At 48.7% G+C, this 13059-nt stretch overlaps 1 protein-coding gene across 2 annotated transcripts in view; it reads right to left on the reverse strand.

The window, feature by feature from the left end:
- The window catches only part of PHF12 (PHD finger protein 12), a 31132-nt gene that overhangs the window by 7327 nt on the left and 10746 nt on the right, over nt 1-13059 (reverse strand). For both annotated transcript variants that reach the window (XM_032200989.1, XM_032200988.1), the window contains exons 3-9: nt 9046-9118; nt 7119-7506; nt 6464-6584; nt 5177-5309; nt 4316-4480; nt 3484-3645; nt 1618-2434 (exon numbers count right to left, since the gene is read on the reverse strand). In XM_032200989.1, the coding sequence (XP_032056880.1) occupies nt 1618-2434; nt 3484-3645; nt 4316-4480; nt 5177-5309; nt 6464-6584; nt 7119-7506; nt 9046-9118 (1859 nt within the window). The remainder of the gene's footprint in view (nt 1-1617; nt 2435-3483; nt 3646-4315; nt 4481-5176; nt 5310-6463; nt 6585-7118; nt 7507-9045; nt 9119-13059) is intronic.

Here is a 13059-nt window from a genome sequence, read left to right on the forward strand (position 1 = left end):
TGAGCACCGAGCCCCCAGCAGCTCCAAGAGCTGGCTAAACCTTTGCCAAGTGGCTGGGTCTAGGCCTGAACATGCAGAAAAAAAAGCACGTCTGCTGCATCCTTTTGATTTCTGGACGATTATCGGCTGCGGGGTGCAGTGCGCTGCCTGGTAGGAATGTGACAGTCGTTGGCAGGATTTACTATCCACCAAATACAATCCCACTGCCTCGGCAGTGACTGCGCAGCCCAAAGAAGCAAATGCCAGGAAGCAAAATCCCTTTAAGGCATGGTCGATACCAGTTCTTCTCAAGCTGGTCTGCTCAGAGCTACGGTAAGCCTGAAGCTTATGAAAAAAAGGGTCACAAATCATTTGTATTTTTGTCAGTTTGCACCCGCTCTGCAGAGCACCATTTAAGATGTTTGTCAGTACACGTGTGGTGTTAGATGTAGTCCATCTGAACACATTTACCCCTTTCCCAAGAGAAACTGCATCCAAATGATGGTTTAACAGGCGTTTTGTGGAACCCAAACTTCACGCTAGAAGAAATTTAACATCTTAAGTAGCTGCAAAATGATGAAGGGGTTGGTTTGCAGTGCTTTTCAAGCCACAAGGAAGAGGCTTCCTACAGCACAGCCCCTTTTCTTTCCTCCTCCTAAAGGCCCCCCAGCCTTGCACGTCTAAGCAGGGCACCAACTAACAGCCCTGGGGTAACTCGGTTTGTTTGGCAATAAGCAAGGAGACCAAGTGCTCTGGGGACTGCTTCCAAACACGAGATAAAACCCAGAAGCTGCCTGTAATAATTTTTTTTTGTAAAGAACAATAAAAGATGGTGCCTGCGCTGCCTGGATTGCTCCACCCAAGCCTGCCATTGAGCAAGGACTGCAGGAGAAGTGACAGCTCTGGCGCTTGCTTTCCAGCCACTGCTTCCAACCCAGCCTGCACAAGGGGCTAACGGCTTGAGGTTAGAGCTGCTGGGGTGAAGGGAGGAGGAGAAGGCTTCAAGTGAAAGCTTATTCCAGCAAAATTTACGAATTATGGGCTGTTACTCCCGCCCTCTCCTCCCAACATCTTTGACTTGATGGTTTTATACTGATGAATGGGTGCAGGAACCTCAGCAGCAAGGTTCTGAGCTGTAACCCAGGGCAGAAGCAGTACATCCAGCCCGTGACTGCCCCGTGTGAGCAGACTGGCAGGCACTGAGCACACCACAACGCCCCAAACCCACATTTCTCTAACATCGAGGCTGTGCAGCTGAAGATTTCTAATACCTCCGTACCAGAGGATGCAACCGTCACCAGGACAGAGATGAGAGGTGCAGGGGAGCTGTTCTGGGAAAGGCCTGCCTCGCAACCAGCCAGTCCTTTAGAGCAGCCAGCTGTTGAGATGTTGAGAGCAGGATTTACACCCACTGCTGCTTTCCAGAACCAACTGGATCTATCACCCTGCTTCTCAGAGTGGAGTTCCCTGCATCCCATGGCTCCCATGAAGGGACCTAGGACACAGAAGACCTAAACTTCCCCCTGCTCTCTACAGAAAGCCGAATTCCCCATTAAGCAAGGGCGTGCTGCTAGAGCCTCGAGGTTAGCTGAACGCCTTCTCAGCCCTGGGGGCCAGGATCAGCCCTTGGGCCCTTACCTGAAGGTGGTGCTGGTGAACAGAATCTGTTTGTGGACCCGACAGCCGAGATCCCATCTCCTGCAGCCTGGGGAGGGGTGAGAGCCCTGGTGGCAGTCAGAGGGGAGCCCACGGATCGCAGGTCTGCTGTCAGGGGCGGTCCGATCTGCGTCTGCACATTCTTTCTTTGCAAAGTGCTGGTGGTGTCCAGGCTGGCACAGGAGCTCGATATGGAAGTAGGCATACTCGTGACCGGCACAGAACCCCTTTGTGCACAAGAAACGGGTCCCGCGACGTTCTCCGTTTTGACGACGGTTCCGATCGTGTGATTCAGCAGCCCACACGTCGCTGGGGGCGTGAGGGGCCTGGGCCACGTTTGCCGGTGCGACAAAACGGGGATTGTGTTACCCGACCCCATCAGCCTCTGGGAGTCAGTCAACTGTGCCGCAGGTTCGGACGAAACGCCGTAGAAATGAGGCCCATTGACCTTCACGTCAGAGGCTGTGGGCCCGTTGGAAGTCCCGCAAGAAGCCCCCTTCTTGGATTTGTCTATACAGGAGCTGCAGTTGACCTCTTCCTGTGACAAAGTCTGCTGGGGTTGCGAGGAGCTCAAGGAATTCTGAGTGGTAATCCCTGAGGTGCAGGATGACATGGAATAGAGGGAAGGTGTGGGTGCCTTGTCAGCTGCCTGGTAAGGGTTGGCGAGTGCGCCGTCTGCCACGATAACAGGCTTAATATCAGCCTTCTCTGTTTGCTCAGAGTCCCAAAGCGAAGTCATCTGCTTAGCAGATAAATGTTTCAATATGCTGCACTGGAGCGCAACAACACTACAGAGCCACTGGGAAGAAGACAGAAAAAAGAAAAAGCACGTTAGTTCTACAAGCAGACGCTGCTCCAAGCCTCAGCCACCCCATCGTCCCCCACAGCCCGCAGAAATCCAGCTGCCCGACTGCTGCAGAGCACTCAGCATCTGTTCTGGTGCTCATCTAGCACCAGGAGAAGTCTTGGTTCAGACATACACGTGCATGTCCAAAATTAAGTGCTGTTTATCTCTGTGCTGGGGACAGTACAATGAGGAGCTGAGATTACAGGAGAGGGAAGGCAGCAGACACTCCCCTCACTTCACATTTAAAGCACTGCAAACTTTTCAGCTAGTTACGTACGTATTTTCCACTGACACGGGCTTCTCTCCAAAGAAAACCCTCTAGCTTACTCTGTTTCACGCTGGGAAGAAATGCTGATCTACCTCACACTATTGGGAGCCACCTGCAGGGGTGGAGAGCACCTTTTCTTCTACACCAGGTAGAAGACGACCAAAAAACTTAAATTTTTAAGCTTCATGGTGAACGTGCCCATGCCATATATAAGAACCCAGCCCGAGCTAACAGGAATCAGACCACGGCACCGATGGCAAAGCAACGTGCCTTCGCCTTGCTGAATCCAGCAAGAAATTTCATGCAAGACTTGAACACTCACTTGACCTTGATTTGAAAATCTAAGGCTATCAGCAATAAAAAGCAGCCCAGAAATGTGACGTTAACACACAAACGTGTCAGAGAGCAGCCTTACATAATCAAAGGGGAAAGTATTTCCCCTCAGTCAGGAAATAAAACTGACATCTAGACAGAAAGCCCTCAACTCCGCTGTTCAGACCAGGCGACTCTCTCACCACTTTCCTGAAGTGTCAAACGAGGAGCTTTACATTTCAGCTGCAAAGCCGAAATGAAGTTTTAATGGGCAAAAGTGTCAGAACCAAGACGAGCTATCACCTTCAGACGCACGATTTTGAGACCGGTTTCCTAGACAACTGCTCTGATCACGACTGAAATGGAAGAGGACCGTCGTACCGAAGCGACTACAGAGTCCAAGCATTTTGACTTCATTTACCTCCTGTTGTTCTGTCTGGCTGGCTAAGTGCTCAGTGTTCAAAAGGTGCTTCTGCAAGGGTTCCTCGGGGATCCCGTTACAGATCAGCTCGCCGTCTCTAATTGCTGCAGGCGCAAGTAACGGGGGCGGAAGCCGGTATTGGGACTTTATAGCATCAGGAACCTACATTGTGGAGAAAGAAGATGACACATGAGAACAATTACTCAAGAATGACTGGTTAAATGAAGTGCCTAACCAGCACTGTGCCTTGTGTTTGCTGCTTTCTGACCCAGAGGAACCCTGCAGACAATACATTAGAAGTTTCAAGTGCCGAGTACTTTAATTTAATGCAACTATGCTGAAATTAATAGGTTTCATTCCCTTAGGTCAGGCATGACTTCAGCATAACGTGGTGGCTCCAGCATAAAAAAAAGTCACGCAAAGAAAAGGCGAGGTAAGAAGGGAAACGTTTAAAATACCTATATGGCATTTTTCAGGCATTCTGGCAGAACATGCTTTTTGTGGTTTAACAGGGAACATGCGGCAGCCCAGATTCTGCCTCCAGTGCCACCTTCAATGGGTTTGTGTTGTACTTCTCGTGCCTGTGTCAGATTTACAGGCTTGCTTCTAAGAGCTGAGCGTTACGGTTGCTGGAAAACGAGCTTCTTAAATCCTACACGTAGTGAAAACTGCTCTGACTGCCGACTTCCAGACCTCTCACCACACGTTTATTCAGACCCCACCTTCTTCCTCCTGCCCCGACAAGGCGATCCCTATGGGGCACGCCGGATTCCCTTCCAAACTAAAGCACGCGCGTGGGGAATTCTGCCAGTACCTACTTGTTGACACTCACCTTCAAACCCTTTCTCTTCACTGACTGAAGAACTCTGCGATTCGGAGGATGTTTCTTATGGATTCGGTTTAAGAAATCCACTTTGACAACATGCTGAGATATGGTATCCTGGAACCGGTCAAATACTCGGCACCGATTACTCAGGGTCAAGTTCTTCTGGTTCAGCTGGGTGATCAGATAATGCCACAGAAGTTAGGGATCTGCAGGTCACTAAGGCACCCTAAGACTCTCATAACGCCTCGTAGCACTGGCAGTACAGCATCAGCTCAGCTTTAGACTATTCGCTTCCTGCGGCACTAACCCTTTCTGTTAAAGGGCACATTGCTGGAGGTGAATACAAAAGCACTTAGAGGCCTCCGAAGTAGCATCAATGCTCTCAGAAGCAGTTTCTCTGGGCACAAGCCCTTTGTTCCAGCCCCCTGTTTCCTGAGTATTTAGTCTCAAGTACAATGCTCTTCCACAAATGAAAGCTCCCGCTTGGAATGAACGCTTTTTGGGTTAAGCATGCAAAGAATTACTTCCCCTATTTGTAGCACTGTGCTGCTTTGTATCACAGTTCTGGAAGCTCATCTAGATCTTAAGAAGTCCAGTCTGAAAACTAGACAAGCTGCCAGTGAGTCACAATCTGAGCTGTCAGCTTCAGTTACGGGAAGGAGTTCCCCCATCCTTATATTTTATTGCAGCGAGCAGCATCATATTCCTTTGGAGAGCGTGTTGCTTGCAGCAGGAGCTTTACAAGCGTTACAGGGAGCAATAAGAGCTCGGAAGCTGTTTTACATTTGTTGTACTTTGTCCTTTAATGGACCTGCCAGGTTCCACTCCAGCATCCGGTTACCATACTGCAATCATAGTCCTGCTTACCACCACGTGCTCTATGTGATTTGGGCACATCCATCTACCCAGAGGCATGGCAGTAAGAGGTGGCTCCAGACAATCCATGTGGAACAGGAGTGGGCAATAATCACACTGAATGAGAGGTGCCACTCTGCAACTCCTGCAAAGAGAGAGCCATATCTTATTTCCCACGCAGAAAGCAGAGCATTAACTGAACGTGCAGGCAGGCTTGGCTGACCACTTCGGCTTATCTTTCCCCACCAACTCCCCTAACGCCGTGTTACTTGCATCTAAAATTAGGCTTCAGATTTGTAACTCGATCTATATGGACCTTCTGCAAAGCCCACTCAGGGCAAAAGGACCTGCCCATACACGAGGGTTCCTTGGTTCAACAGAAGTCCTTTGGCAGGAGGAGATCCCATTGCTGGAAAGCTGCAAAAACCTGTCTGAGTCACATAAGAGACTTCTCAAGTTGACCTTGTGCGTTAGTTCTGAATGGCTTCATTTAGAGCAAAATTCAGAGATCCAAAGGAAATCGCAGGTTGTCACAATTTTCCTCAGACCAACCTTGTGTGAAGCTGGGACATTTACTTCAATAAGCCTGAGATGTTCTCAGAACACACCTCAAACTCCAGAAAGCTACCACCCCCACTGCTCTGGGTTCTCTAAGCAGTCAACTCTATGACAAAGCCATCAGCCGTTCCCCACAAAAGCCCACCTGAGTCTCCAGCTTCATTCCAGAATCTCACCCTGACTGGGTTCCTGAAATAAAGTTTTTTGGTTCTGCTGACATTTTGAGCCAGGATTTATCGGTGCTTTTATTTCTGCAGTTATAAAAGAGCACAGCAGTATTTTATACTAGTTCTAAGATTTACTATTTCAGCACAATACTCCTGTTTGCCTTGGGCTTGTATCTCTCTGTAGATTTCTATTTCCTAAAGGTCACCTCCTCACATATCTCCTTCACAAACCATAAACAAACATCTCAGTTGTCTAAACAACCATCACTAGAAGTCTTCCTTGTAGAAAAACACTGAAGGCAATACAGCTCGCTCTTTTCAGGCTACACTTTAAAACCTTCACAGCCATGCAGGACTGCAGAAGCCACACCTATACTTGTCACTAAGCATTTGTTATTTAGCAAGGACAATTATTCCTCCATTTGTTTAGCAGATTGTAAAGCAAGAACTGACAGGGAATGGAAAAGGTAACAGATAGTTTGCTCTTTTCATCAAGAACTTTGTTCCCGTGAAGGGTGCAGCTACACCAACGGGCTTCCCTGGAAGAGTGAGCTTCCCTGGAAGAGTTACGTACCTGTTGCATGTGAAGCAGACTTTGACCGGCAAGGGAACCAAACCATTGTGGTCTAACTCGTGTTGTGCTTTCTTGACGTTCTTTCCTGTGGTTTCTTCCTTTCTCCTCCTCTTGCTAGTACCTGAAAGTAAATTTTAAAAGGCTTTGGGTTACCCACATAGCAGAGATTCGCTTCCTGGCTGATACACATAATCTTCTCAGGCAGAGGCAAACAGAAAAGACAGGAAAGAACTGCTTAAGGAGCCCTTATCAACCACTAAATCTAGAGTCAAGTGACAGAAATGGGCTTTAAAGGCAGACATACTTTAAGCTTAAGGCACAGGATGTCACTGAAACAATTACGCTGTTACTCGACTAAGCTATTGTACCTAGAGTCAAAATCAAGTATTTGGACAACTGGAAACTTTTTCTTCAGATCAATGATCTAGACTAGGCCGAATACAGAAAACATCTATTTCAAGGAGGTGGAGCTCCCAGCAGCATTCCCACTGGGGAAGCCAAGAGGCCGCCTGCTGTTGTATGAGGACCATGGGCACTTCTGCACTCTATTTTCACCAGACAGCATCACCAAAAGCACAGCTACCAAGGAGCAAAGAGGGGAGAAAAGGCAATTTGGCAGCAGGATGCAACTGCAGACACCTTTACCAACGCTCACCTGGAAGTGCTGTGGTGCAGGTCAGTTCATTCGGCAACTGGAACTGCGTTGGGTTCCTTTCCATGGCAGCAGCAATAAGAAGCTCAAAGGGTCGCTTCAGCTGGGGCTGCCCACAGTCCATTTCTGCAATGGCAGAGTCATCATCCACGTCAATTATGTCCTCATCGACATCATTCTGCTCCGAGTTGGGGGTCTCGGTGCTGGCATTGGATGTGGGAGTGCCAGGCCGGCTCGCTCTCCTTTCCAAGATCCTGGCATGCGCATTAGCCCTGATGCTGCTGCTAGACCTGTCCAAGAGGTCTGCGTCACTGGTTGGGGAGGTGGTCCTTTTCCCAGATTTGTCCACCAATCCATTTACCTGCCCCAGCTCTTTCTTCTGTTCTCGCTTCTGCACGACATGAATAGGCAGGCTTATCATGGAGGCCACAAACAAAGCACATCAACCTTGACAAATAAGCAATCGAAGACAAACAGCATCTGAAAAGGCTTCAGCCACTTACTACGACTTCCCCCGTGAAGTCACCATAAAGCCTTGACCTAGCAAAACCAATTTGCTTGCAGCTAACACACAGATGACAAACCAGCTGAAGGGAACCAAGCACAGGGAGGAAAATTAGCATGTCTCTCCTTTCAGGACAGCCGCATTTGAGTCCACATCAGGACAATGTTTCACAGCTTCTAGTCCTAAACACTTGACAGATCAGACAACTCTGTTTACTTTGCTAGCCAACACTGAGAAACTCCATGGTAGACCACTCATTGTCGACACAGTCTATTAACCCTGGCAGTGCATCTGAACCCATTACAGAACAAGGAGCTTGAGAACACAAGCACAACATAAAACCAGCACACTATCTCTTGACGCCAGGGCTCTTGAACAAGGTGGGCAGAGAGGACTGCAGCAGAGGAAAACAATACATGGCAATCACTGAGGGATCCGTTTTTGCAAGAGAAGGGGGCAGCTGCATGGCCTGGTAGCGGCAGCTGAACTGCTCCAGTGCCAGCGTCACCAATCTACAAGATCACTATGAAGTGGTCTGTAAAAGGAGAGAAGTGTTATCAGACAATTTTTAATAGAGAATTCTTTTCGTTGGTGTTGTGGTGTTTATTTGTTTTTAAATTTGTGACCCTCCTCTGTGCTGTTAGCAGATGACTGAACAGTACCCTGGAAACAGAACAAGGAAATAGCTTCGGGAACAAAAGACTGAGTACAGAGTTTTCTTCAAATCTGTTCTGGGTGTCACTTTAAGGGAACAGTTACTAGTTGGTTGGTACAGTTTCTAAATCCTCTGGTACGCAGTCTTACGTACTCACAGCAGTAAGATGTTTACATTGTGCAAGACAGCTTCCTGGAGAAAGAGTATCAAGGAAAATAAGACAAGCCACAATCTTGCCCAGTCATCTCCTCCCCATCCTGTTCAACAGCCCAGGAAATCACAACTCACTGTGATTTCACCCTCTGCTGATGTGCAACTGCTGTGAAGTCACACTCCTAAAAAACGCACATTAACCAGAATCACAGCCCTGATGCCAAAGCTACATTATCAGGCCACCTGTTTGACCTGAACACAGCTCACCTCCTCCAGCATGAGAGCCCTTCCCTCTGTGCCTCAGTTCTCCCTCCTTTCCAGAATGGGAGAAAAGGAAAGCAGGTTAAAAGGCACAGCTTGACACAAACAGAGCAGGCACTTCAGTTCTGTGGTTCTTAGTAGCAACATTAAAAAATACCAGGACAATCTCATCAAGACACCTTGCCTTTCTTGCAGCCTGTTCCTAACAAAGCCCCCTTTACGACCCTAACCACAAAGAGCAATTCTGGTGGCGTGTACATTCACATTAAGGGGAGAGGAAATTTTAAAATAAAGGGTTCACATTTCAGATAGACAGTCGGAAGGGCAGGGAGCACAGTTGTTACAAGAGACTTTACCTTTCGGCGCACAGTGCAGCGGTGACACATCCACTCCCCTGGAGGCAGCATTTCCTCACTGAGCGGAGGGTTGCTAGAAGAGAAATAAAAAGCAAAGCTTTACTGTTATTTCTGGAACATCTCATTTACACGTAGCCCAAGTCAGGGCAGCTCTGTCACTAGTGACGTTAAGTCTTCCATGACTCCCGTCTCATCTCCACGATGCAGCATGCTCCATATTTTTAAGAGGACAGTCTTAGAATTGAACGGCAAAGATAAATGGACAATTCATTTGCGTGCCATAAGTATACCTTCCCCTGACGCTCAATCCGCCTTAAATAACTTGATTACTTGATGTAACACTACAGAGATTACTGTGCAGCAAGCATTCATATAGTGAGGCATTTCTAGCCCTTGAATTTGCAGTGCGAATGCAACTGAACGAGCTGCCATGAAGCCTACCCACTGCTTCTCATGTACTCCATCCCTGGGCACACTAACTTCATGGTGGAAACCACCTCCTATCTTAAGGCAACCCAAATACTCTTAAAAGTGTCACCATGTACAGCTTGCCTTGGCTACGAAGCACAAGATGCATCCTACTCATATGGATTTGCACTTACTATAAAGGCTGTATCACATCAAAATGACATTCTCATTTTGATTCTAGAAATAAACCCAAGTAAATTAGACGAAGGAGCAAGGAAGACTATTTTGAGAAACGTTTTTTCCTCGGTGAAAGGCAGAGCAGCATATGTTAGATGATACGCTTCCCTTACAAATCCTACTACTAGCTCGAGTACTTTCCGACACCTCTTTATCATTAAGTTTTGTTATTTCAGCAAACTGCTGACTCTCGCAGGAAAAACATCCACGCTGTCAGATAAACAGCTAGTTACCACGCAGCACGGCTTTAAGATCTGCTTGAAAGAGTCCTGCCTATCGATGCTGGAGATAATTACACAGGAACTCCACAAAGCAAGGCCTGTGCTGCGTGCTCAGCGGATGCAGCACCACCAGAAGGACGTGGAGGCTCCTTCACCCACGCCAGCATCACCTTGGCTATGGCAGGGTTACAAGATGACCGCTGCGTGGCCGCACCGGCGAGGAGCTCACAAGGCCTTGCCCAGGAAGCCGTGTGGGCAGCCAGCCTGCTCCAGGAGACTTGTTCCTAGCAGACTGAAATCACACAGGGTCCCAGGCCGGGCTCCCACGCTTGAGCTATAAAAACAAACGCGTTTCCTTTGTTCAGGCACGGCCCTGGCAAGCCTTGCCTCGTGTGCATGCTGTCGGTCCCACAAAGCCGCCTCAGGTGCCACAGCCACCAAGGGCCATGCTCAACCTTGAGCCACACTTTGCCTGGGTGACCAGGGGGAGAAGGGAGCGAGAACCAAAGCGGTATGAGCCGCGGCGTTTCTGGTGTCAGGCCCCGGGGAATTCAGTAGAGCCAAGACATCTGGCAGCCATTTTGAGGAGCAGCGCAGGGTTTCGGAGGCCTCAGCGTTGCAGGCGGTTCCAGAAACGCCACGCTCTGCCCGTGCACAGAGACGTACCTGCAGCTTCTGTTTCTCATTTCCTGGAGGGCTGGGATGAACAAGAGATCGGGCTCTAGATGACAGCACCAAAGCCTCAGCCACCGCCTGCTTTACACCAAGCCTCAGGTGTTTGGCTGAAGCGGCGACTCCCCCCTCCCTGGCCCACGCTAATCTCCTGCTGACAGAAGCGTGGAAAGGGGGTGGAAGGAGGGGAAAGGAATGAACGATCCCCATGTGCTCGCTGCCCTGTGAATCCAGGCTCGGCCCTGAAACAGCTCAGCTTTTACCCCTGCTGCCAGCAGGGTTTGTAGGTCCGCAGCCACAGTCAGCACGCATCGCCCGGCCCACCTCCGCCTCCCCTCCCAGCACCCCAGGGAGGAAAAAAAACCAAAACCCACAGCCTTTGACTCGTGGAGGAAAAAACCCACAGCCTTTGACTTGTTCGCGGTGGATCTGAGCCCTCTGAAGCCGCCGCCGAGCGTGCCTCAACTCCTGGGAACACGTCTGCCCCATCCCAACGCACGCGCGGCCTGCCAGGCGTCCACGCGCTGCCAGGTGCCTGGGGGCATCTGTTTTACCTGCTTGCCTTCGTCTGACGTGCCTCACAATGAAACAATTAATACCGCCAGGAATCCTGAGAGGTGGCTGGAAGAGTCAGAACGGGCTCCGTGGTAAAGGCGTGTGGCGTTATGGTCGTGGGTTTTTTCATGTTTGAACTATCTGCTAGGGCAGCCCTGTGTACACAGTGCCCTTACGGGACGGCTCACCCAGGATTTACTGGAATGCTTCTTCCCAAAAGGCCTGGGAAGGAGGGGAAAAGACGAGCCTCAGAGCAGCAGCGAGGTTTTGGCTCTCAGACTAGCCTCCTGAGGTGTTTTTTTTTTTTTTTTGCTCGCTATCAAGGCCTAACTGCTCCAGCAAGTGTATTAAAAGACTGATTCTGCTTCTCCTGGTTAATGAACTGTTCATCAAGGCAGCTCGCTGCACTAACAAAGACTGATGAATGCTGTTCCTGGACTGCTGGCCTCTCCGCACGGAAAGAGCATTTCCTGGGTCTTCACATAAAGCCAAGGAAGTGCTAAAGAATGCTATTTTAATTGACTAGTTATGACCGCATTCTTCAACCTTTTACTGTAAGCATAAGAGAAACTCATTTTTAAATCCAACCAAGGCGCTTGATCTTCATAACCAAGGTAAGAATTAGCACTTTGGCAGGAACACCACGGCTGCTTTCTCCTATCTTTCATACGTTCATTAGCATGCAGATCTCCAGCCGCCAGTGTTTGCTGCCAACATGACCTGTAGCTGCACAGCACCAACTTTATCCTCACTTCCAGCACATCTCCTTTGAACCACACACACCACTCCGTTGTGCTGCTCTGCAAAATTTTGGCAAACATTCACTTCGGAAAGGTCCCCCCCTTTTGTCATCACAGGCAGGAGCGATGGCCGGGGCTATTTAACCTGCAGGGTTTGGTCTGACCTGAATCAAATGTGCTCAGACAAACACATTTCTGAATTTAAGACAGATCCGAAAAAAACGGAGTCTGACTTTTAAGGTTAATATCCACACAAACACCTGGAAGAACAACTCTGAAAATTACACGTTCATCACTGCCTATTCAAAAGCCACTACACCAAATTGCTTTATTTATTTATTATTTATAATACTAGTCTAATAGCTTTTTTTTTTTTTTTTTTGAAATAGCCAAGTAGCATCTCTTGAAATTCACACCAGATTTATGTTTTCACGACTTGCTTTTGCAAACTTTTGGACTAGCTCCCATGGTCTCAGCATTATGCAGAGCCCCACTTAAATAAAATTTAAATAGCTATGATGAAATCAAAAATCTCCAAGAGTCATCTGTGTTCGGAGTTTTTAATCAAGCAAACAATAGCACGAAGCCACTCAGCTTTTCAATTTCACACTCTGGAGCTCTCATACATCAGCTGCCTGATGTTCGTCTAAATCCCATAATTACTCTTCACTTTGCTGACCTCAATAAATAAGTAAACACGCTCAAAGAACGGCACCTTTCTCAATGCAAGCCGGGCCACGGCTCTCGGAGGGAGCGTTACAGGCAGACCCGTGGTTATTTACACACGGCGTGCCTGGTGGCCATCTCACGTCAGAAGCATGTCGAGGCCGCGGAGCGCATGCCCCAGACCCACCGGGCTGCAGGCTGCTGCTCTCAGGCTGGGGTAAAGGTGGCAGGAAAACACCACGGTGTCTGGAGGAGCTTTCTGCAACGACTTGCCTTTGATTTTAGTTGTTTTCAGCAACTGGGCTTAATATTTTTGCTGTGCGGTGGAAACTAGTAACCCTGTGAAAAAAAATCTAGGTAAGATTTCTGAGTTTTGTGTCCTCAGAAAACTTCCCTTTACCTTAGCAAGGCTCAGTGACAGGCTCGTGATGAAGGACGCCGGTTACGGCTGCCAGTAAAGCAGAGGAAGAAGCGTTCGGCTCTTCTATCGGGCTCCTATTTATCCTGATGATGGA

This window comes from Aythya fuligula, chromosome 20 (genome assembly GCF_009819795.1).
Source record: "Aythya fuligula isolate bAytFul2 chromosome 20, bAytFul2.pri, whole genome shotgun sequence".
In the NCBI taxonomy this organism is placed as follows: domain Eukaryota; kingdom Metazoa; phylum Chordata; class Aves; order Anseriformes; family Anatidae; genus Aythya; species Aythya fuligula.